Source organism: Notolepis coatsorum (assembly GCF_963971535.1).
Source record: "Notolepis coatsorum genome assembly, chromosome: 9".
NCBI classification, from domain to species: Eukaryota; Metazoa; Chordata; class Actinopteri; order Aulopiformes; family Paralepididae; genus Notolepis; species Notolepis coatsorum.
Genome location: NC_140173.1, coordinates 149,676,630 through 149,703,857, shown reverse-complemented (window position 1 = coordinate 149,703,857; position 27,228 = coordinate 149,676,630). Strand labels below are relative to the sequence as shown.

General features: G+C 44.0%; 1 protein-coding gene across 1 annotated transcript in view; it reads right to left on the bottom strand.

The window, feature by feature from the left end:
* The window catches only part of LOC311234811 (interferon-induced, double-stranded RNA-activated protein kinase-like), a 66,658-nt gene extending 41,098 nt beyond the window's left edge, over nt 1-25,560 (bottom strand). Inside the window, exons 1-4 of the mRNA XM_084322055.1 lie at nt 24,939-25,560; nt 16,437-16,532; nt 15,585-15,720; nt 4,261-4,398 (exon numbers count right to left, since the gene is read on the bottom strand). Coding sequence (XP_084178181.1) covers nt 4,261-4,398; nt 15,585-15,720; nt 16,437-16,532; nt 24,939-25,048 — 480 coding nt within the window. The 5' untranslated portion in view covers nt 25,049-25,560. The remainder of the gene's footprint in view (nt 1-4,260; nt 4,399-15,584; nt 15,721-16,436; nt 16,533-24,938) is intronic.
* Nucleotides 25,561-27,228: the final 1,668 nt, after the last annotated feature.

Here is a 27,228-nt window from a genome sequence, read left to right as displayed (position 1 = left end):
GAAAATGGGGGACCCTGATGTAAACAAGACAAAAGTCTTTCTCTGGTCTGCATCCCCTTAACAATTGTGTATTGAGCTGTACTGTACTGTACCCATTGATTGATTGATTGAAAAGTTTATTAACAGATTGCAGAATGGGTACAGTACAGTACAGCTCAACAATACATACAATTGTTAAGGGGATGCAGACCAGAGAAAGACTTTCGTCTTGTTACATCAGGGTCCCCCATTTTCAATTCATCATAACATACAGGACATACAGATAGACAGTACTGCTACATCTATACATTTATGACATACCAGATTTGCAAATACAGTACTGTTTGTGCTACAAAAAGTGTCCAGAAAAAGAGTGTATATACATACATACTTCCTTAACTGTCTCAGGTGGTAGAGGCGCTGCTTCGCCTTCTTTACGACTGAGTCTAATAATAATAATAATAATAATTTAGGACCTGCATGCATGCAATACGTATCTGCGATTAACCCATCCCGTCGTCCTTCCCCCCCAAGGGCAGCCGGGAGCAGACAGGCGTCAACGTGAGCCGCGCCAGGGGACCAATCCAAGTGCTCCTGTCAGTCTTCGTCAAGGACGCCACAGCGTTAGCGATCTATTGTTGCGCATGTTTTTCCATTGGGTTTATCTTATCGGGGGGGAAACCCTTGCGAGCACGGGGAGAACATGCAAACTCCACACAGAAAGGCCTGGGAGATACCCCACCTGGGAAACTGGCATCATGGAAACCTGGTCCCCAAGCGGGAATCGAACCCTGGACCTTCTTGCTGTGTTAACCACTACACCACCGTGCTGCTATCGTCTATGTGTGTTGTCCATGTCAGGTCCTCCGAGATGTGGACCCCCAGGTACTTGAAGCTGCTCACCCTGTCCACGGTAGCCCCGTTTATAACATTACATCTCTAATATATTATATAACATTACATCTCTAACATACTGTAGTATTATAACATTACATGTCTAATATATTATATAACATTACATCTCTACCTACTGTAGTAGTTTAAGTAACAGGACATGTCTAACTCATCTCTGATCGCCTGTCTTCCTCTTGTATAGCTGGGCATATCTCCACTGTTGTTCCATGAGGTCTACCTGCCAAAGAAGGTCGAGGGTCGAAGGTCGACGAAGACCCTGTCCCACCGCCTGGACGACCAGAAGGGACACGGAGGCAGAGAGGACGGGGTAAAGACTGTGTTCCGCCTCCTGGACGACCAGAAGGGACACGGAGGCAGAGAGGACGGGGTAAAGACTGTGTTCCGCCTCCTGGACGACCAGAAGGGACACGGAGGCAGAGAGGACGGGGTAAAGACCGTGTCCCGCCGCCTGGACGACCAGAAGGGACACGGAGGCAGAGAGGACGGGGTAAAGACCGTGTCCCGCCGCCTGGACGACCAGAAGGGACACGGAGGCAGAGAGGACGGGGTAAAGACCGTGTCCCGCCGCCTGGACGACCAGAACGGACACGGAGGCAGAGAGCACGTCTCCCTCCCCTGTCCCCGACTCTGTGTCCTGGACCGAGAGGAGACCGGGTTCGGGTTCCACCTGGGCTGTGTTCAGGATGAGCCCGGGACATTCATTAACCAGGTACTCCATACTATAGGGATGCACCGATCCGACTCCTTCAGTCCCGATACTGATACCGATATACCTGGGCTTTGGGTATCGGCCGATACAGAGTACCGATCCGATACCCATTGTTCAATTAATAAACTGTATGCCTCACTGTGTGGAAGAGACTGGGATCATTCTTTTGTGCAACAAGGCAACATCAGGCTTGACATAGATATAAATGTACTGAATTGTTATTTATTATTAAATTAAATATAAACATATAAAAAACAATAAAAAATATATATATTTAAAGGTGCTATGCATTATAAATGTCATTGTCGTATATTTCTAAATGAAAACATGAACATAAGCAACTATAAATGTACCGAATGATAAAACAGAGAAGTTGATTTGAAAGACAGGGTGATTTGAACACCATGTGAAGTTATTTCTGGGACCCTAGGCTAAAGAGGTTGAGAGACAATGGCCCCTCACCCGGCCAGATGGCAGGAAGCGAGGTTGTTTAAAGTAAGTGGTATGAGACAAGGAAAGAATTTCAGGTTACAACACGGCAGCTGCTGACTAACCCAGAGGTCAGAAAGGTGACACAGGCTATTTGGAAATCGCCCCTTACACAGTAGAATGCCACTCTAATAGGTAGACTAGATGGTTTTTAGACCTTAAGGAGATAAAGAAAACTAATGGCTTTGTCAGAGAGATTAGTTAGATGGCTTTAGAAAACATTGCAAAACATATGTAAAGAAAGGAAAGACATTGTTTGTAAATTAATGTTAATACTGAACAAAATAATAAGTGATAAAAATAGAGCTAAAACCTAGATTACAGCGTACTTAGAATAGGAAAAACAAACAGTAAGCAATCAAATAAAGTAAAAAGTGGATCCAACTGAAAACAAGACAGTGAGTCACTGACTAGAAAATAAAGAATTATCTTAGTATTCTAAAATGCAATTACAGAATGGTAAAGAGTTTGTAGATGGAAATAGCTCATGTTTTATTATGAATGCATCAAGAGCCAGTCTGTCTCCCCATAGACTGTGAAAACCGTTGTCACCAGAACCAACTGGTTGTGTCAGCAGAAGAAATTGTGTAACATGTGGACACAGGACACCAACAGACAGGTTTCTGCTGGAATGTGGACCAAAATAAGAAAAGCGTATGGACGTGAACAGGCAGGCAGGGTCTCCCCCCCCCTCTCGCTCTCTGTCTCCCCCTCCCCCTCTCTCTCTCTCTCTCTCCCCCTGATAAAAAGGGCGGATAGCGACGGACAGGGACAGACACACACCCGGTGACACTTTACAACACCTTCAATGACATGCCTCTGCTCTCCCCAGGGGTTCACTGACCACGGGAGAATAAAGTGTATTATTATTATTATTATTATCATCATGAACAGCATAGTCTGGCGTCTCTGCACCTGGCGAGATACTCGGAGCAAAGCCAGTGAGAAGAAGCCTGAACTGTGGCCGTCGACACACTTCTTCAATCAATATGAGAATGAAATTAATTCAATGAAATGAGAAAAAATTTATAAATAAACACTAACCTTCTTACTGTCTTATACTATCATGCTCTCTTCCTACTATACTAATATGTCTTTACTACTATGCAAGGTTGTGGAAAAAAAGTCAGCACACCGTCTGCCGTGTTCCCAAGTTTAATTTACTATAACACAGCTTTTTGGCCGGTGGCCTTTGTCAAGTGTCTTGGTGGTGGAGGGGGACGGCTACGACGCGCTGACGAAGAGCGGGCTTCCGGTCACCGCACGTCTCGTCCTCTACAGCAGCATGCAGGTCAGGGGTCAGGAATCAGAAATCAAGTTTTGTTTGATTTGTCACACATATAAGGTACATACCAGTGTTGTAGTACTGGACTGATTTTCAGGACTCGTGACTCTACTTGAGCACTGATGACTCAGACTTGGACTTGGACTCAAGCATCGACTGCATTCGGACTCGGAAGGTGCAGACGAGGACTGAGACTTGTTAATTGATAAATACAGTTATTTATATTAAAAAATTTATTGTAATAGGCCCTAATCATTTGCCATAAGATATTGATGGCTAGTGCATTTTGTTTGGCTATTGTGTCACAAAGTAAATAAACTCCCTTTGAAACGGTGACCGCCGTGTCATTTATGTTTAACGTGGACCTTTTTTTATTTGCATGTCAGCTCTTTGACTGCCAGAGTGGAGTGGACTCAACATCGATGACTTGGACTCGGACTCGGGTAATGGGGACTCGACTCGAACTCGACTCGGGCTCTTCTTTGGTGACTCGGGACTTGGACTTGTGCTCGAACACTGGGGACTCTCGACTCGGGCTCAAGATTTTGTGACTCGACTACAACACTGACATGTACATTACAGTGAAATGCTTGGTTCTGTATGAGTGGGTTGGAGTTGACTGGTGGGGGGGGGGGGGGGTTCCCATTGCTGGCCTCACCTCAGGCTCTGCCAAGAGAGGTCTGGAGAAATTCACCTTGCAATAAGATACAGTAGAGGCAAGCGCTACCGGAGTCTCATGGCCAGTACAGAGAGACTCAGAAGGAGCTTCTATCCCCAGGCCATCAGGATGCTCAACGACAATGACACTATTTAACAACCCATCATGACTACACTCACAGCACACACATCCACATGCACACACTCACTTTAAATAAACACTCACCCTGGGCACCCAAGTGGCGAGCCATCTAACGCACTCCGCCGCGAAGCGGCCGACCCGGGTTATTCTTCCCACTCGGTCTCCCGTTCTTCCTCTCTCGCTCCCTCTGCCGGACTGCCCGGTGGAACAAACAAATAAAACCTAGCAAAAACATAATTAAAAAAAATTAAATAAACACTCACCTTAACACCCACTTTAGACACTTTAACACAATTTTATTTATATTTATTAACAAAGAGATTTGCACTACAATTCATACCTCATTGCACCTTACCCTAAGTTTTACCTCATCCCATTTCTGCATTGTACCTCACTGTTACTCTTTTTACTCTGTATTGTGTATTGTATATTATGTATATATTGACTGAACACTTTATTTCATGTACTTTTGACTTTTTCTATTTGATACTTTTTATCTATTTTTATCTAGCACACTCCCAGGGGCTCATACAGGAAAAAGCATTTCATGATAAAGTATTCTGTATTTTACTATGACAACTAATAAACAAACTTGAAACTTGAACTTGAAGAGGTCACTGTTTGGCGACGTTACAGATTCTACCTTCAAACTAAATGTTTTTTTTGTTTTCCTCTTTAAGGTTTCAGAGAGAACAGCTGATGTGTGATGGAATATCCGGGGATGATTACCAAGAAGGCCATCGGGAACACCAGGAATATGGCCTATACTACTAAACTGAATCAGTAGCACTGCAGGCCCTGTCCTCTACTCTACACGCACTCCGCTGCTTCTCCTGACGCAGGACTGAACCCCCTCCGTCCACATCGCACACCTTCCCTTCCTCTCTGGACCACGGCGACGGAGAACCGATCCGTCTCTCTTGACCTCTGCGACCTCCTGCTGCCCTCTTCGAGGGGAAAGTGCGATGTGAACGGAAGAGGATTACACGCCGCTTGGATTAAATTATTTATCTTAATTACTGTGTAATAATAATAGATGAAACTTTGTTTTGTTTTCAAAGAATAAACGCCATCGTGATTCATCGTATGCTGCAGCGATACTGGGGGGGAGGGGGGTGTACGCATTAAACCCATGTCGATTCGCCATATGATTGGTTTATTAAACTGTTCTTAGGCTTTTATGTAGCCTATTAGTAAGATTAAGAATACATCATGTGTTGTGTTTATTTTGACCTTTCCGTTTATAAAATAAAAGTTTTGCCATACAATTAGCCCCGTTTTTGTATTCATCAATGTATGTATCAATATCTGGAATTACTCCTATTTCCTATTAGTTGGCTATTTATATATTATATGGTTATTGTAAGGAAGTTATTGTATCTTATTTCTCAGGCTACACACATTGATATGAGCTATAACCAAACCCTTATGCAAGCCTAGCTTAATACAGGAAGTATCAGTAGGCCTACCGACCATAAAGCAATAGTCTCAATGGGTTTCAGAATAACCAGGGAGTGATACTGGAGTCCCTAAACAGTTGGTTGTTGATATATAGTCTATCCACCGACACGTTTGTTTAGGCTTCGATGTTCTTTCATGATAGGATATAATAGCTTACGTCTTCCATTGATCTCGGGAGGAAATTGGTTGTTCATGCCAAAGGTGGTGTTCTTTAACTCCCTGCCCCTACCCTTGACAAGCTCCTTCTGCTGGTGATGCTCAAAACGAGCCACTATTGCCCGTGGTCTGTCCCCTGAGGGTTTTCCCATTCTGTGTAGTCTAGAGAAGGTGATGTTCTGAACAGTGTCCCTAGGCAGTCTTAGCTGGTCTGACATAAACTCCCTTATGACTGATTCACAGTCCTTGCTCTCCTTCTCTGCTATCCCTGTAAAAACCAGATTGTCTTGCAGAGACCTACACTGTACATCCAGAAGAGATTCCTTCAACTTCCTGTTGTCTATCTCAATTATGTCTACTTTGTTTCCCATGTATTCCACCTTTCCTTTCAGCTCAGCATTATCCTTGACCAGCTCATCAATTTGTATCATTAATCAATCACCTGTTGTTGAATAAATACCATTACTTTCTAGTTATTACTAAAAAACAGTATATATAAAACAGTAGCTGTATATAAAAAAAAAAGTATAATTTATATTAAAAACAAAAAACTGCACCGAAAAAATACCGAACCGTGACTTCAAAACCGAGGTACGTACCGAACCGTGGATTTTGTGTACCGTTACACCCCTATTATTAACAGATTGCATAATGGGTACAATACAGTACAGGAGGATGAAGACCAGAAAAAGACTTTCGGCTTTTTTACATAAGGGTCCTCTATTTTCAATTCATCAAAACATTTAGAGACATACAAATATACAGTAGTTTCATAAAAATGCTAAAATGCTATTGATTGATTGATTTAAAACTTTATTAACATATTGCAGAATGGGTACAGTACAGCTCAATACATACAATTGTTAAGGGGATGCAGACCAGAGAAAGACTTTTGTCTTGTTTACATCAGGGTCCCCCATTTTCAATTCATCATATTTCATATCTAAATCATATAATATCTCATTGCTAAATATATGCAATATATAATCTAATAATCCAATCATCTAAATCTAATATATAATATAAAAATGCTAAATGCATGGGTATTTTATTTTGTCTTTAATGTTAGCTTGCAAACTCAAATACTGTCTTGGTAAGCCTCATAATGAATTGTTTGGGGTAAAAAAGAAAAACATCGTGATGTGTATCGTGTATCGCCGAAAGGTCAGAAAATATCGTGATATCATATTTAGGCCATATCGCCCAGCCCTAGTTGGTTCATTATAAAAGATACAAACCTGACAACAAAAGCACTTAAATGTTAAATAAAAGGACCACAGTAATGAGGCAGGAGGAACATATTTTTTTGCACTATAATGGTAAAATTGTTATTTAAAAATGTGCCCCTAAAACATATTTTTTGCCCCTAAATTTCTAATTTAGGGGCAAGTGTGCCCCTAGTGAAAAAGCTTAGCGTACAGCCCTGCACTGAGTACTTAAACTCATTTACAGTCGTCGAGATGTTAACATTCACAAGTGTCACAGTGCGTTCATAAATATAAAGACATTAGACAATCGGAATAATTAAGAGCAAAATATTTAAAAAATTAAAATAGCAAAAAATTTAAACTGGTAATAATTTAAAAACAATTACATATTGGGGTGACCCGATTGGTCATTAAGGTTCTAAACCAACCCATAGACACTAGAGTGTCTAGTTTCAGAGTTTCCTGCAGGGTATTCCATGAGGTGGGGGCAGAGAAGCCAAGAGCAGATCTACCAAGTTCAGTACAAACTCTAGGCACTGGATAAGTGTAGGACAATCACTGGATCGTGTACGACAGGGTCTATTCCAGTGGTTCTCAAACTGTGGTACGCGTACCACTAGTGGTACTTGGTGGTACTGGTGGTGGTACTTGAAAACAGTTCAAAAAAAAAAAAAAAAAAAAAAATGTGCAGTCAGGCCACTGAACTTAGAAGCAGGCCAGGCCAGTGTTTCTGGTTGCGGCGGCGCGATAGTTAGATAACCTAAGTGGGGAACAACCAGGAGATCACTGTGACAGAGAGTAATGCAGTCTAAACAGTCATAAATCTTTAATTCAACTTCAGCCCTGATCATAACCATTTATTTTTAGATTTTTTTTGTAATGTCAGATAAAAAATGAAATACTCCCACTTTTCTGAAAATAATTGGTGTTAAATCTGACATTACAAAAAATCCATCAAAATCTGTGTTGCTGCTAATCATTGACACATGCCTAGCCTGTAATAATCCCCCCCAGAAAAATGTACTTTGCATTTGATATATTGAAAATATTTTACTTTTTGTGTTTTTTTTTAACAATAATTTGTGATGCCATCACACAAACTGGCATTTAAAGGGTAAACATTCATAAATGTATTGAATATGTGTTTTCTTTTCTTTTTTACAATAATTTGTGATGCCCATCACAAACACTGGCATTTAAAGGGTAAAAATTCAAAAATTCCTGCACCAGAATGCAGGAAATTACGTTTTTGTAACAAAATAATTGTGTGTGTGCGTGTGTGTGTGTGAGAGAGAATGACGGACAATTGCTTGCTGTGTGAGAGAGAGAGAGAGAGAGAGAGAGATAGAGAATTAAGTACATTTGCTGAAATACAGTTGTTCTTAATTTTCTCACTTGCTATGTGAGAATGTTAGTTATTATGTTCTCAATGCCCCTTGCATTGTATGAGTTGTGTGAAAGCGTTTGCTAGTTCAAGTGCTATCCCTTTGTACATTGTGGCTGTGTCTGACAAAAGTTAACAATAAATAATGGTATTAGGAATACATTTGCCTCTTGCGTGAACTGTGCATAGCTGAATAGACTGTATTTTAACGTCGGTCATATGGTGGTACTTGGAGAGCCAGCTACGTTCTCAGGTGGTACTTGGTGTAAAAAGTTTGAGAACCACTGGTCTATTCCAATAAATAATTTATATAATTTGGACAATCTCTAATTATGGCTTTATAAAGAAAAAGATTCCAATGCAACTTACACATCTCTGTCAGAGGCCCACCCGACCTTATTATATAGGATGCAATGGTGAGTACCATAACTATCACCGGTGATAAATCTAATGGCTGAATGGTAAACATCAGTTCATTGTGTATTTTTTTATTATTGCTTTTACTATTATCATGTTGGATTGTGTTGTAAATATTGTGTTTTACTTTTAATGCTTCTGTTTTAGGTGTATGGTTTTATAACATCTTGCCAAAAGGACTACAGTTGCGAATTAGCCAGCTGGCTAAAACTGGCACATTTCCAGTAATGTTGATTAATGTGTACTACTGTCCTTTTTAAATAAACTGAAACTGGAGTGTGGCACGGTGAGTTTCCCTGGGAAAGGGTTCATTGTCGGCATGGACTGACTACTAAGTGTGACTCTTAACGACCAAAACCTGCACAGACCACAACCAACGTATGATATATCATGCCAGTTGGGGTACCTTGTGTATACTGCACCTTGTGGTGTACTTTTACCCTTACTCATATAGTACTGTATGCATCAAGATTCTAATTCTTTATTGCCTAAATGTATTAGCAGCTACCTGCTGCTAACACATAGTTGCCTGCTAGCAGGCACGTTGGAACTTTAAATCAGTAGGGGGTGCGGCCTTTGAGATTTATTTAAAAAAAAAAATTGCGCAGTGGAGAAAAACAGAGTCGGGACGCGTGAATACTTTCGACAACAAATGTTTGTTACCGCGTGCGAGTTTTGCGCTCTGATTGGCCAGGTCATGTGACATGTGCGCCAATCGTGGGACAGCAAGTTCTGCGCCTATTTCCGGGTCTAACAGCCTGCAAACTACCTGGCGTTCTATCGCCATGCTCTAAGACAAACTCTAACCTTAACCAACGTCGAAAGAGTGCCTAAGGCTTAACCGTCGGAATCAGGGCAGGCGTTCTATCGCCATGCTCTAAGACAAACTCTAACCTTAACCAACTTCGAAAGAGCGCCTAAGGTTAACCAGTGTAGACACTTGCGGTCCCACGATTGGGCGTACATGTCACATGACCAGAAATGACCTGGCCAATCAGAGACGCGGAAACAAACATTTGTTGTCGAAAGTATTCAGGCAGTCGGGACACATTTCCTTTAGTCTAGCTTGTACCCCCCAGACATGTTGCTGGCCCCGTCAAAACAGTATCCTACCAGCCTTTCCATGGGCAGGTCGAGGCGTAAAAGTCTTTTATACACAAAAACAGCGTCTCGGCTGTTGTGTCTGGGCCGGGCATTGTAAAAACCCCAAAAGAAGTTCTGAGCTTCCAAGTTGTCATCGGCGAACTGTATATTACACGAGAACCAGTGACATCAGTGGTTCCGTCAGCGCTCAAGCCAAATAATGGGCTTTTGGATGCTTTGCCTCTAATTTGTCGCTGAATATCATAGGCAAACAGCTGTAAGATTTCGTTTTGGATGTTGTTGGACATCCAGTTGTCTCTCTTTTGGAGCCAATTCTTCAACTCGGGATCAGACTCGGTGCGCACTCTTTCCATCAAGCGACCTTGGGTTCTATGAAAGGCGCTATATAAATTTGATTTATTATTATTATTATTATTATCATCAGCTGCCATAACACCCCATCCCTATTTGCATCACCCCTCAGTGGAAGCCCCTGGCGCCCGAGGGGGGGTATAGGGGAACAGACTCAGTTAACTCTTCAATACCTGATGCTGAGGCTGAACCTGTCGTCACTGTCTCTCTCTGACATTTATCAGATTTAGTGGGACTGTCACTGGGACCGGCGGGACGTTTCGAAAAGAAATCTGATATTTTTCTTTTCTGCGAGTGAGACATTCTGTGCTAGCAAAGTCTGACTACTAGCTAAAATCGACTGACTGCGCAAGCACTGTATCACAGTAGCTCAGTGGTTCGTGGGAAGGGCGGGAGACGGGAGGTGAATACAATTAGTTGTTTCACCTGTCATTCAATCAGTCTGTGACAGTCATCACTCGAAAATCTACTCTGCTGCAATCTTGTCGGTTTTACACGTATGATTGTGTACGTACAGTAGTGTAATGAATGAATGAAAACTTTATTTAACAGATTGGAGAATGGCTAAAATACACAGTACGGCTCAATACACACAATATTAAAATGATGAAGTGCTTTGAGCAGGATACACTTATAATATACAGTGTTACAGTTATACAGTTACAGTATATAATATACAAATATATAAATACTGTCATAAAAATTAAATTAAATAAAATTAAATAAATATATTTAAATTAATTTTTTTAATTCTTTGCAATAACTGAGGGGGGGTGCTGCCGCACCCCCCTTCCAACGTGCCTGCCTGCTAGCTACCTAGCTACCTGCTGCTAACACATAGCTACCTGCTGCTAACAAAGAGCTGCCTGCTAGCTAACTGCTGCTAATACGTAGCTGCCTACATGTCACACAAAGCCATTACATATTTGAATTGTTAGAAGAACAATTAGTGCGTTTTAAGATCGAGCCTGTGCTCAGTTTAACCCTTTCACTACAGAAGGTTTTACCCTTTACTATCACCGTCTGTAGTGTGATGATAGTAAAGGGTTAACCTTCCGTAGTGTGGTAGTGAAAGGGTTTCAAATAGTTCGGGCACACTTTGTCTGCGTAAAACAATCATAGCGTGTGTGTTGAGCATGTAGGTCGTGAGAGGCGAGCGCCTTGCCCACTGCAGCAATCAGCCGCACCGCCAAAAAAATATTGAAGGTCAGCCCTAGTCACGTCCCTGACGAAGACGGAGAGCACTAGGATTGCTCCCGGCTGCCCTCGGGAGGGAAGGATGACGGGATGGGTAAAGCGCAGAGAGCAGTGGCGGCTGGTGAAACATATTCTAGGTGGGGCTGTGCCATATTCACTCAGTTTCAGTAACTACAGGATATATAACCAGACCTGCAAACTGATAAGAGGTGAAAAAGGTGACATGTTTGTCAACCAAACCCCTGGGCCCCGTTTCATGTACCTGGATAACTGAGTTAGCCGGATAACTTTAGCTGGATAACTGGGTTAGCCGGACTTTCCGGTTTCATATACGTGGATTTTCCAGATCACCATGCCAACAGATCCAAAAGTTTGAGCCTGCTCGAAAGCAGAGTTCAAGTTCAAGTTAGCCTGAACTATCGCCACGCCCCCGCAAAGAAGTGACAGCCCGTTTCCTGAAACTATTCCCACAGTCTACGATCTGCATTATACCATTCTGAATTACGTTTTTGTGCTCCATTCTTCCAGAGGGGGCTTTTGAAATGTAAAATAGACCCAAAATGCTGATATTAAATTCACTTTGTCCTAAATAATGCACGTTATATATACCGTGGCGACGGTGGCGCTCGCTCGTGCGACGTACACATGATGTGGTTATTTTAATTGTAACTGGGATTAAGATGTCTGATGAGATGCGCTGTTTGACGGATTTGAGAAATTGAATGAGCCGTTGACGTCACATGAATGAATGAGGATAAAGAAATAAAACTTCATTCAAAATAAGGGATATTCTAAACACGGGTCTCTCGTTCATTAATGTATAAACAATGAATCTATCCCATCTGGCACAGTGGCCCAGCGGTAGCGCTCAAGTCTGCCAACCTAGCGATCCGGGTTCAAATCCCGGTGTTTCCAATATGATTTTTTTGAATATAATATTAATGATTATACGCCAAAGTAGCCTGGTTTTAAGTTAAAATATTATAAATCTACATGCATTGAGGATGTCATTCTTTATATAGCTCTCAACGTGCACCAAATTGAATTATTCCTATATTGCAAAAAGAAGGACCCCGGTCTTGAACCCGGGTCGTCCGTGTGGAAGTCAAAAGAACAACCCGTTGGACCACATTGGAGATAAGTTAAACATTGACTATACATCAATCAATGGGCAAGAAAGCCGTCTCGTAATTCTGTATAACAGTTAACTAGTTATTTTCGCTAGCAAGATCTCATTTGATTATTCAATCCAGCAGGCAAGTTTAAAGAAATATAATCTGATTGATTGAGGTAATGAGGGACTTAGAATTAGCCTATAGATAACGCATTTAACTTGTCGGCGAGGCGATTGAGCCTATTGCAATCTGTCAATAAAGTCTTAAATCAATTAATCAATCAATGCCGTTGAGAATCAGGGTCTCTGCCATCGATACGTGCTGGCTTTCCACCTAAAACGGGAGCGCGCATCTAGCCTGACTTGAGCCTGACTCTCAAGTCTGGCTTGAGTTAACGAGACTGAATCCTCCTTTGTGAAACAGGAAAATCCCGGCTTTGAACATCGGGTTAACTGAAGCTGGATAATGGACATGTTGATCGACTTAGTTGAACCACGTACATGAAACAGGGCTCTGTAGGGGTGTGGGGGCATGAAGTAAATAGTTGATTTTAACATGTAAACGAAGCACTCTGAGAAGAAAATCAAGGGAAAAGACAACCCCGTATCCGGGTCTGACGGCACTACAATTACAATTTCATATCATAATATCATAACACAGAGGCTGACACTCAAGCTTGTTTTGCTGCCTGTAAGAACATCGTCGTACGAACTGGAATAGCCGTCGCGTGTCGCGCTAACCCTTCCAGAAGCTTTGTGGTCCGGACTTGAACTTTCCATACATGTATCTCCATGAATCCATTTTGTTAGATCCACCAGCACTGAATGTATCTTGTGATTATTATTCATTTTCGACGACGACAACTATTGGCGTTAGTTATTTCCTGGTTGACGTGGTTCCGGACGTGATGTCACACGAATGCCCGTCTTACATGTAAATGGTAAATATAAATGGCTGCATTTGTATAGCAGCTTTTATCCAAAGCGCTTTACAATTTGTTCCTCACATTTGACCCATTCACTCACACATGGCAGAGGCAACCATGCAAGGTGCCAACCTGCTCATCGGGAGCAATTAGGGGTTAAGTGTCTTGCTCAAGGACACTTCGACACGCTGCCCGGGAGGAGCGGGAATCGAAACCGGGAACCTCCGGATTGCCAGACGACTGCTCTACCTCCAGAGCCACTGTCGCCCCGAGCAGGTTGGCACCTATATATATATATATATATATATATATATATATATATATATATATATATATATATATATATATATATATATATATATATATATATATAAATGCAGTCCATGTTCAAATGTTTTTTTTTTTTTTCACTGAATAACTAAATTGTTTGAATTGTACATATCTTGTTTTGGCTGGGTACAACGATCCTTTGGGACTTGCAAATTTTTCTACCTTTCCCAGACGCCTGTACGTTAATGCCAAGCAAGCAGTGCAAAAATGCTTCCGCATTCGTCACCGCACGCTAGTGCGGTAAAGCGCCCTTCTTTTCAGACAAATGCTACCGTGCGTGCACCGGCGGCGGCGTGCTCGCTCAGGTGCGTGCGTGCGCCGGCGTGCTCGCGCGAGGTGCCCGCGCATGCGACACGAGCGGAGCTCAATATATATAAGTCACCGCCCCTTATTCAGTATCCAACAAATAGCTCAATTGGCAAGGACACATGGCTGTGGATCCTATGGCTTGTTTGCTGGCGAGTTCGAATCCCATCGAAAATATTTTTTAACGTGATTTTTTTTTAACGTGTATTCTTTCGCCGATTAAGGTTAGGCATTGTTTCGGAGTTGGTTAAGGTTAGAACGGTTAAGTTTAGGCGCTGTTAAGGAGCTGGTTAAGGTTAGAGTTTGTCAAAGAGAATGGCAATATAATTTCTATGGTTAAGGTAAGGTTAAGGTTAGGCATTGTTTCGGAGTTGGTTAAGGTTAGAACGGTTAAGTTTAGGCGTTGTTAAGGAGCTGGTTAAGGTTAGAGTTTGTCAAAGAGAATGGCAATAGACAGCCTATTTCCGCGAAAATGAAAGGCGCATTACTGCATGCCACTACGGTAAATTTTTGCACTGCTTGCTTGGCATAAAGCTACACGCTTCCCAGACATAATAATAACACAGCGATCAGAACCCTGAGTGATTTCATATACTTCACATTATACGTTCACGTTATCTTGCTCCAAGGCCAGACTTCCTGGAGGAAGTGGATTTCTTTAATCAGTGCCTGGGACGTGGTTAAGTGTCTTGCTCAAGGACACTTCGACACGCTGCCCGGGAGGAGCGGGAATCGAAACCGGGAACCTCCGGATTACCAGACGAATGCTCTACCTCCTGTCTCCCGGCCACTGTCGTGTGTGTTGCTGCATGACAAATAAAGATCTTCTTTTTCTGCTAGTCTGAGTGTTGGTAAGAATTAGGACTGTCAAAGTTAATGCTTTAACTTGAGATTAATTTAAATTATTTAAAGCATTAAAATAAATGTATCTAGATTAATCTATGGAGTGAAAAATCGTCAACGTTCTGAATTTTCAGCAGTATTAGCTTGTTCTTTTTTTTGCATTGACTCATGCACCTTTTTGAAAATCATCTGACATGAAGACGGAACACATTTTTGTTGTTAATATGATTCATACAAGACATTATCGTCCTCTAAGCCACTCTGCACTTTAACATGGGCCTGGGTTGTTTTTATTTCTGTTAGCGCCGCGGATATAAGAAAGAGGTCTAGCTGAGTCAATGTTGATGGTTTTGTTGAACATTTGTATTTCACAGGAGAGAAATATATTCAAAAAAAGCTATTAACATAGTCTTTGAATCTAAATATACTTTCTTTGTGTTGATTTTACATTAATTCCATGATTTTACTCAAGTAAATATCTGTTACAAGCTTCGGTCTTAAGTAGAAAAATGCTATTTTTAATCTAGATTAATTACAGAAATTTGTGAGATAAATTAGTAAAAAAAAAATGTATCTATTGACAGCACTAGTAAGAATATAGATGGTCTTACAGTGTTCTCCGGCTCCCTCTGCTCCTTCTCCAGGCCCAGTAAGGCATGTCTGGCTGCACACTGTCGGGCCTCTTTCTTGGTCTTCCCCACGCCGTCGGGATAGGGTTTGCCGTTTACCACGGCCCTTACGGTGAAGCTGCAGAATACATGTAGATTTGTTCAAAATTAACAAGCATTAATTAGGCAATACATTTAAACGATAACCAAACCAAACAACCAACACCCCCCCCCCCCCCCTATTCCAAGTGAGTATTTTCTAAATGTGTGATTTAAGGGACAATTCGCTCACATTTTGGAAATAGGCTATTATTATTATTTATTTATTTTCATTTAATCTTTATTCAATAATGCAGTGGTTCTCAAACTTTTTACACCAAGTACCACCTGAGAACGTAGCTGGCTCTCCAAGTACCACCATACGACCGGCGTTAAAATACAGTCTATTCAGCTATGCACAGTTCACACAGGAGGCAAATGTATTCCTAATACCATTATTTATTGTTAACTTTTGTCAGACACAGCCACAATGTACAAAGGGATAGCACTTGAACTAGCAAACGCTTTCACACAACTCATACAATGCAAGGGGCATTGAGAACATAATAACTAACATTCTTACATAGCAAGTGAGAAAATTAAGAACAACTGTATTTCAGCAAATGTACTTAATTCTCTCTCTCTCTATCTCTCTCTCTCTCTCTCTCTCTCTCACACAGCAAGCAATTGTCCGTAATTCTCACACACACACACACACACACACACACACACACACACACACACACACACACACACACACACACACACACACACAAACACACACTAACACACACACACTAACACACTAACACACACCTGGCCTCCAGCTCCCAGACTGTGGTGTCGTCTGAGATCCAGGGGTTAGATGGGTCGGTCAGCGTCAGAAAGGGGTCGTACTGCTCTGTGTAGAAACTGAGGAGGACAGACAAGAGACGAAACCATTAATCTACAGCACTACACTGTCAAACAACCAAAGTAAAAAAAAAAAAAAAAAAAAAAAATGTAATAAATGAGAATGTTTAGATTTGAGTGTTAAATTTTTTTTTATAAAAATTTACGTATATCGAACCGAACTGAAAACCGTGACCCCAAAACCGTGATACGAACCGAACCGTCCATTTTGTGAACCGTCCCACCCCTACCGTTTATCATAAAAATTCAGTGCCCCCGAAATACAAAAAAAAGCCCCCGAAAATCAATTAAGGGGGGCAAAAAAAGCCCTTGAAAAAAAATGTTAATTTCTAACCCTGGTCTAAACGGAAGTACAGGAAGTACAGGCTACAGGTTTCAACAAAACAATTATAGAAACGTGTGAAGTGCACTATTTCCTCGTTTAAGCCACTGCAACGGCTTTGCCTCAAGAATTGATTACATGACCGGGACGTTCTAGCTTGTTTGCCGACAGGATTCGGGGGAAGTTTGGTCCGTTCGGAGGCAGCTTCCAGGGGAAGTACATACACTGGAAATTCTACCCCACAGACACTTTCGGCCGTAGTGCTTTACCAGGCTTTATCTCACGGAGGAGATCATAAAACTGGGAACGAGGTCAGGGACAGGCCTAACCCTGCATACAATCCTTACACCTGCATATAATAATATAATAATAAGGCGCAAACAGCAGGAGTTCAACCTAACGTTAACCCAGTTCGTCTAGTAGCAGAGTCAAGTTCGACCTAACTTAACGTGAAGTAAAGAGTCGTCATTTAGTGTGAATCGTATTACAGCAGTTGGTTCGGTGTGCAGCATTAACAAGCAGTTAGTTCGTTTAGTAACTAGCGTGAACCTTAGCAAGTGTGTGTGGACTTAAAGTAATTAGTGCCAGAACACGAGGTGGACCTAGCAGCAGAACTATTGGACATGTGAGCATTGGAACCTACCGCGGCGATATTGTAGAACCATTATTGGTGGATTATAGTGACTTGTGGAAACGTCGTACCGTGGAGAAGAGCATCGTTAATACCACTGTCGTTTGGATTTAACTACCCTGAAGATTCTACATCGGGCTAGCTTCGGGGACGAAGCTGGCTGGCTATCATCATTGCTATCGGGCATTGGATTACAGCTATTACCTTGCTACTGAGCACTTGGATTATAAAGACCGGATCCGTATGAGAACCCCTTTCTTCAAGTGACCAGCCTGAGTATCCGTATATTCTTCATTCCTCTGGAGCTTACAACTCTGTGGGAGGATATCACCAGTCTCCAGCTATACCCTCGTTTTGCCCACTATATTGCCATCTCACGCCATGCGGCGTCCGGTCTAGTATACTTAGCCTAGGAATTATTCATTCCCACTGACTTTGCTACTCTCTGACTTTCTAATATCATTCGCCATAAAAGAGCGACCCAGTAATTATCAGTTGTATCTTCTGCATAATAATAAAATACTGTAAATGATATATCTTTGTCACCGTGCCGTCTATTTGAGTGTCTGCCATAATAACTGTACTGTCTGGCAAGTAATAATAATAATAATATGTAGTAGTGGTTTAATCTATCACAATCTTTAATACAGTCAGGGTTTTGTAACCCCTCAGTTACAATTGGTCCTTCGAGCCGGAGGGTATCAGTAATAATAATCATATTAATAATAATATGGCCAGCAGCGGACACTCTCCAAACGGCTCTCCCACACTAGAGCGCCCTAGGCGCCCGCGTCAACCCCCTCCACACTTGGAGAACAACGCGGTAAATCTACCCCCTAGCTTATCTAAAAGAACGTTAAGCAAGGATCAAATTAATAGCTTAAGTATGCCCAACCTTATCGACCTGTCGGCCCCACTAGTAGAGACCCAAGCTAGTTTAAGTGAAACTGACTTAGCTCACGGGGGGGGGACAAGCGGGACATGACTTTACTATGCCCAAAGACCACCGCGCCCCCGAGATGGACCTCGGAGCGCCAGAAGATAAAGACCGCGCCTCCGAGATGGACCTCGGAGCGCAAGAGGATAAAGAGCGCGCCCCCGAGATGGACCTCGGCGCGCACCAAAGAAAAGAGTACCGCGCCTCCGAGGTGGACCTCGGAGCGCGGGAGAAGATAAGAAACAGCGCCCCCGAGATGGACCTCGGAGCGCGTAAAGAGAACAGGTCAACGCCAAGCCCTGTCAACTCCAGATCACCATCCTCAGCGGCATCCCCAAGCGAGGCCGACCAGAGGCTAGCGCAAGTCCTGATCGCCACGCTGACAGCTTCAACGGAAAGAGAACGTCTCCAAGCGCAACAACAGAGTGAGCGTGAACATTCTAGACTGGAAAGAGAACGTCTCCAAGCGCAACAAGAGAGTGAGCGTAACTGCCTCCAGAGTGAGCGCGAACATCTCAGACTGGAAGAGAGGCGCCTCCAGGCTGAAGAAAACATAGAGCGAGACCGCGCCAATGCACAGCGCGAGGCGTAGCGCGACGCAGCCAATGCGCAGCGTGAGGCAGAGCGAGACCGTCTACAAGCACAAATGATGGAGCAAGCGCTCCAGAGGGTGACACCCCACTCCTCCACCCGGAGCTCCCGGAGATCATCACAACAAGGGTCGAGGGCAACTTCCCCTCCCCGACCAATCTACACGGGACCCAGCCTACGGGAAGAACCTGCTTACGTCGCCGAGAAACTAACCAAGCGACTACAAAGCCTAGCGGAGGACGAGGGAGGACAGAAAAACCCACACACACGAACCCATCTCAGACCAGGAGGAACAGTGCAGCCCCGATCTCAGCCCCGACACGCTGCGTTACGAACCCCCAACCCGTCCCAGGGGGGAGTTTGAGCAACAGACAGCACAGAGGAGCAGTACCTGGGGGCCCGGCCTCTGGTTCCCACCCAGCACGAACCCACGACCCCAGGTACGGGGAGACTCACCAAGGAGGCCTCTCCCCCTACGCGCATCAGTGTCACAGCCATCCATGGCATCTTACATTGGGACACCCACATTCCCAGACTTTACACGTGAAGACAGAGCGCAGTATACCGAACTGCGCATGTGTTTAGAGACCATTATGTCCGGAGTACAGGACGAGTCCTACAAATATGCCATCCTCCTCAAGCACCTCAAAGTACCCAGAGCGCACAACATAGCGCTGGCATACTCTAACTCCCAGACTCCCTACTCTGATGCCCTGGTGGCCCTCGACGCGCGTTACGGACGTGCATGGGACTATGTCATTCAGGAGATACGGGAAATTGAACGTCTCCCCCCAGCTAAAGACAATCGAGCCCTGGATGACCTATCCATTAAAGTACAATCCCTGGTAGGGATGCTCGGGTCACAAAAGGAAAAGGGGATGTACGAGTTGTACGCCAACTCCAACGTGGAGCGGATATTAGAGAAGCTCCCCTCATCCCGCCAAGAACGTTTTCGGCGGCAAAGAGATCACCGTGACCCCCACGGCCCAGAACAATCACTCCTAGACCTTGCTGACTTCCTAGCCAGAGAGTTCAGCAGCCTACGGATCGACACCTTTGCGTGGGGCGGCTCTAACCCTAAAGAAGGGCCGAGAAGGTTTAAAGACAACGGCAGGCCCGTCACCGTGATGCACCAGGCCGAGGCGGTGTCACGGCAGACGAGTCACAACCCCCACGCCAAGGAGAAATGGAAGGCTGCCTGTCAATACTGCGACAGTGAACACTGGCTGTCACAGTGCGACGCCTTCAAAGGACTGACTACAGCCGAAATAAGTCAGTGGCTTAAGGATAACCGCTGCTGCTTCCGCTGCGCGCGCGGCCACATGGCAGCTGAGTGCCGCCTCAAGAAAAGGTGCGGCAAGTGTGACGGCGCCCACCTAGAAGTACTGCACGAGAACAACAAGCGCCCACCAGGAGACCAAAGTAGGCCCATCACAGTGATGTACCAGGCCGAGTCGGTGTCACCACAGACGAGTCACAACTCCCCCGCCACCGAGGAATGGAATATTTATCCACAACAGGAGAGTCACACACACCCCCCTGCCAAAGGGGAATGGAATATTTACCCCCCACCACAGAAGATCCATTGCCCCCCCCCTGGTGTACTTACTGCCGCAGCGGACACTCCAAGTCACGGTGCGATGCATACAAGAAACTGACCCCAGCCGAAATGGATCAGTGGAGTAAGACTAACACACAGGACCACGCTTACTGCGATACACTGCGCGAGGCCCACAAGCAAAGATTAGCTCTACAAGGCGACCAGGGAACAGAAGTGCTCCACATCGACCCCGCGTATAGTGGGAGCCCCAGAGTGCTCATCAAGGTAGTACGAGTACTCCTCAGCCACGGAGACAAGGTAATCGACACCTACGCCGTCCTCGACGACGGGTCGGAGAAGACACTCCTCCTCGCCTCCGCCGCGACCCAGTTGGACCTGCGGGGCCCAGAGGAGACGATGACCCTCCGTACCATTAGTCGAGACTTAAAGACAATAAAAGGTGAAAACGTCTCGTTCACCATAGCAGCGATCGACCACCCTGAGAAGCGGTACAGCATCAGCAAGGCACTCATGAGCGACGACATAGGTTTGTCACGCTACGACTACCCCATCCCACAGCTGATGGAGAAGTACGACCACCTACGCCTACTGCCCATACCGCTCATCAGCGGAGCTACGCCGACCCTACTCATTGGCTCCGACCACGCGGACCTCATTGTCCCAACCAAGGCAGCCCACATCGGACCCAAAGGATGCCCAGCCGCGGTTAAGACCCGACTGGGGTGGACGCTCCAGGGCCCCCTCTACGGACCTGCCAGCCAACCAACGACCACACACTGCCTTTACACCAAGGTGAGCGACACAGACAACACTCCCTTAAAGCCTGTTGAGAGGCTATGGACACTAGACGCGATGCCATTCAAGACCGACCACAAGATGGTTCGGCCCAAGGAGGACAAGTACGCCATCGCTCTACTAGATCAGAAGACTACGAGAGTCAAGGTCGACGGAGTGTTCAGACACGCAACCCCACTCTTGAAGCGGACGAAGATGCCTGTGAGAGAACCGTGGGCTCAAGAAGAGGGAGTTCCAAACTCCACCCCCCTCAGCTACGCTCCAAGCGACGTAGCTGACCTCGAACCCATCACCCCAAACTACCTCTTGATGGGGCGGCCGGACCCGGCCCTTCCTCAGACGGTGTACAGACAGGACGAGAGGAACGGACGGAGGATGTGGAGACACAACCAAGTACAGATCGACCAGTCTTGGGCCCGCTTCCTCCTACGCTACCTACCATCCCTTCCAGCCCGTCAGAAGTGGGTTAAAGACAGGGACAACCTGAAGGTGGACACAGTCGTCATGATAATAGACCAGTCACTACCCCGAGCTACGTGGCCGGCCGGCCGTGTGAGCAGAGTGATTACTGGTGCCGATGGCAAGGTCAGATCGGCAGAAGTCATCGTCCAAGGGCAGACTTACACCCGACCTGTAGCTAAGTTGATAGAGCTGCCGGAGATCCCTGACTCCCCTGACGACGACCATGACCCACTGACTTTGTAGATTGTTCCAACTCCTCATAACAAAGTATGGAGAAGTTGACCGGACATTAATATTAATCTGTGCCCATTTATTTACTAATTAGGTGCGGACTAATTAGGAGGCGGCTGTTGTGAAGGGCCAGATTAACACTGAGAATCTACGTTTTATTGTTTTATATAACTTGTATATTATTTATATATATAAGCTATATCCCTTTAAGCCTCTGTTCGAATCATAGCATTATTCGCTTTCCTCATTGGACAACGCCCTTGGCATTGGCGGCGCCAGGCAGTCGCGCCCCCACAGACAAGTTCAAAGACGTGTTCAGACAAGTTCGGACATGCCCTTGGCAGCGCATTGATTCCGGACAAGAGATTCGGTTGCGCCCTAGGAAGCACTCTAAGTATATATATGGTGGAAGGCGCAAACAGCAGGAGTTCAACCTAACGTTAACCCAGTTCGTCTAGTAGCAGAGTCAAGTTCGACCGGCTAACTTAACGTGAAGTAAAGAGTCGTCATTTAGTGTGAATCGTATTACAGCAGTTGGTTCGGTGTGCAGCATTAACAAGCAGTTCGTTCGTTTAGTAACTAGCGTGAACCTTAGCAAGTGTGTGTGGACTTAAAGTAATTAGTGCCAGAACACGAGGTGGACCTAGCAGCAGAACTATTGGACATGTGAGCATTGGAACCTACCGCGGCGATATTGTAGAACCATTATTGGTGGATTATAGTGACTTGTGGAAACGTCGTACCGTGGAGAAGAGCATCGTTAATACCACTGTCGTTTGGATTTAACTACCCTGAAGATTCTACATCGGGCTAGCTTCGGGGACGAAGCTGGCTGGCTATCATCATTGCTATCGGGCATTGGATTACAGCTATTACCTTGCTACTGAGCACTTGGATTATAAAGACCGGATCCGTATGAGAACCCCTTTCTTCAAGTGACCAGCCTGAGTATCCGTATATTCTTCATTCCTCTGGAGCTTACAACTCTGTGGGAGGATATCACCAGTCTCCAGCTATACCCTCGTTTTGCCCCCCTATATTGCCATCTCACGCCATGCAGCGTCCGGTCTAGTATACTTAGCCTAGGAATTATTCATTCCCACTGACTTTGCTACTCTCTGACTTTCTAATATCATTCGCCATAAAAGAGCGACCCAGTAATTATCAGTTGTATCTTCTGCATAATAATAAAATACTGTAAATGATATCTCTTTGTCACCGTGCCGTCTATTTGAGTGTCTGCCATAATAACTGTACTGTCTGGCAAGTAATAATAATAATAATATGTAGTAGTGGTTTAATCTATCACAATCTTTAATACAGTCAGGGTTTTGTAACCCCTCAGTTACAATGACAATACATTTTAATCTAATCTAAATCACAAAACGTGACTCCCTGGTCCCTGCAAATTAATGTGGTATCTCGTGTATAAACCAACCTATGGATTGAGCCCTAGTACCCACCATAACCACTCATTGGACGCAGACTCATGTGATTGATTGAATTGATTGAAAACGTTAATAACAGATTGCAGAATGGGTACAATACAGTACAGCTCAATATACATACAATTGTTAAAGGGATGCAGACCAGAGAAAGACTTTCATCTTGTTTACATCAGGGTCCCCCAGTTTCAATTCATCATAACACATATTACATACATGACACGACAGTACTGCTACATCTAGACATTTATGACTGCCAGATTTACAAATACAGTACTGTTTATGTATGTCACAAGCCCCAGTTAGCTGTAGGAGATATTAATCGTGGGCCCATTATAGAATTGTTATGTTGCTGACTCATTGTCATCACTAATAATAATAAACCACTGTTGATTCTCACAACAAACCGCTGCACTCAAAAGACCCGGACGAAGGGAGAACTCTGGTATATAATGTCATAAATGTATAGATGTAGCAGTACTGTCTATCTGTATGACATGTATGTTATGATGATGAATTGAAAATGGGGGACCCTGATGTAAACAAGACGAAAGTCTTTCTCTGGTCTGCATCCCCTTAACAATTGTGTGTATTGAGCCGTACTGTATTGTACCCATTCTGCAATCTGTTTTGATTGATTGATTGAAAACTTTATTAACAGATTGCAGAATGGGTACAGTAAGTGGTTCCCAAAGTCGGGGTCGCGACCCAAAGGTGGGCCGCGAGCAGCCACGGGTGGGCCGCGAGATGATTAAAAAAATAAAAAATAAAAATAAAAAAAATTATTATTATTTTTTTGTCAGGCCACTGAACTTAGAAGCAGGCCAGGACAGTGTTTCTAGTTGTATTCTAAAATTCTATTCTATTGTATTCTAAAATGTGACTATATGGTTTTATATTAACTTAATAAATAAACAAAAACGAAAAATCTACTTATTTCAACGAACATTTCAAACTAAATAACAGATTATGCACATACAACGCTGAAAACAACCGAAGCAACAATAGTATTTTAATGAGGCTATTATTATTATCATTATTATTTTGCAACAAGTTAGCCCTCTCATAAATAGCACATATAAATGAATAACTAACTTAATAGGATTGAAGTGATATTTGGCTTAAAAAATCGGTCGCCTGGCAAAAAAAAAAAAAAAAAAGCCTGACGATGTGCATTGGGCCGCGGCTCTCTGACGCCTTATTTTCTGGGCCCTGGCCTGAAAAGTTTGGGAACCCAGTACAGCTCAATACATACAATTGTTAAGGGGATGCAGACCCCTTAACCCGAATCTGGGTTTAACATGATGCATTTGCTGTTAATAAAAATGTCAATCAATCAATCAAACGATATTACAATCCATGCTTCACTGATGCCAGACTATAATGTCTGTCTGACCGTCGTTACCACCAGAGACCATCCATCCCACTCACGTCTTGATGTGAGCGGGGCCGTCGCTGCACACGTCCTCGTAGTTCACCAGCACGTGCGCGCTGTGCGCGTATTCGTTCAGTTTGGCGACGAAATTCCCCGTTTCTTCCATCGTGAAGTTAACGTTGTAGCTTAGTGGTAGACAGGTAGATCGCGGGCTGATTTCAATTAGATCTTGATTAATAAAATTTGATTTACAAAAAAAAAAAAATCCTCTCCTCTCCTACAACAAGCAATGCTGTTTGTTATTTAAGATGAGGTCGGACTCGGCACAGACAGATTTGTGTTCATTATGCTGCTTTTATAAAGCCTCAAATGACTGCTTACAATATACAATTTTGGCTGGTAGCTCTCGGGCTAGGTGGTAAATAAAAAAGTAGATCTTGGTTCAAAAAAGGTTGGGCACCTCTGGTTCACGGTGGAGGGACGGACACGGAACACAGCATTCACAGCATTCTTCTCCCCGGTATTATCACAGATGTCATCTCAATCTGTGTGAGAGTGTCGGTCTTCGTAGTTGTCATTCATATAATGTTTATATTTTTCTGCATTGACTTTCGCTTGATGCTAATAAATCAGTTGCAGATCCAGTTTCTTCTTCTTCTAGAAGCTTCTTCGTTTAAGTTTCCGGCGGGCTACTCATCTAGGCGTATTGCCGCCCTCCACATGACCACGTCGTCCAGGGGGCGTCGACCGAGTAGGGTATATCTGCAGAGCCGCACAATAGCATACATCTGCAGAGCCGCAAGCCCAACGTCTGGGCGCTATGCCACCGGTCAGAAAACAATTATGAACTGAGTGAACAATGAATACCATCAAAAACTTTGCTTCAGGCACGAGACACCCTTACTGCACAATATACGCAACATGTGTTATATAACACTGCATGGCAGCATGTATGGTGTATATATATATATTTACTGTATACATCTATCCACATCCGTCTGTAAATACCTGCATACAATCCTTTTTATATATCTAGATACCATATCTGCACACATCCTTTGCCTTACTATAGTTCAAGTTTCAAGTTTCAAGTTTCTTTAATAGTTGTCATACAGAAGTACAGAATACTTTCATACAAAATGCTTCTTACAGCAGTCTTTATACCTGTATCACACATTAATACAACTCTGTACATAAATCTGATTAGCACTATACTCCATAGTACTCATTTATATATTTTATACCTAGTTATATATCATGTGTCTGAATATCCTTCTATATATCTACATCTGCATATAACCCATGTAACTCTGTATGATAGTGTCGTATATTTCTAAATGAAAACATGAACATAAGCAACTATAAATGTACCGAATGATAAAACAGAGAAGTTGATTTGAAAGACAGGGTGATTTGAACACCATGTGAAGTTATTTCTGGGACCCTAGGCTAAAGAGGTTGAGAGACAATGGCCCCTCACCCGGCCAGATGGCAGGAAGCGAGGTTGTTTAAAGTAAGTGGTATGAGACAAGGAAAGAATTTCAGGTTACAACACGGCAGCTGCTGACTAACCCAGAGGTCAGAAAGGTGACACCATCCGCCATGCCAGCAAGTCTACCCGGGCCGAGGCCAGGACAAAAGGCACCCCCCCTCCCCCACAATGGAGTACAATCACCCCCCCTCCCCCACAACGGAGGGCCTCCAGACACATCTGAGGACAGCAACCAGCCCCCCCCCCCACGTCGCGGGCTTTCACACCGACCAAATACACCAGCAGAGGACAAAGGATCATCCCCACCCCCCCTCCTAACATCAATGAACACAGGACCCCATCCCCACCTACCGCCACAAGATCAACCACACACCACAGTAGGGTGACCAGATCCCAATAAACCAAATGTGGGACAAATGGTATGTTTGTGAGGGACAATGTGGGACCCCCCACCCCCCCCCCCCCCCCCCCAGTGCAGCTCCCTCCCCTTTTTTTGGTGGACTGTCCCTGTCGCCTCCTTCAAGGCTCATCCACCACTGTCCTCATTAAAATGACCACAAGCCTAATATGTTTTGCCCTTATTCATATTTTCTTTTTTCCCCTTTTGTCTCTAATGGGTGTTAAGTACTCAAAATAAATAAAATTACCACCCAGACTTACTATCACTTATGATTATAGGTCTGGACCCGCAGTCTTATCACACACGCACACACACACACACACACACACAGCTCTCCCCCCTCTCTCTTACTCTGCCCCCCACAGATTCTGGACTAACCCCCTCTGACACACAAAGTAAAGTGTCTGTGTCACACACACTGCCACTTTACTTTACTGCCATTAATTCGTTTATT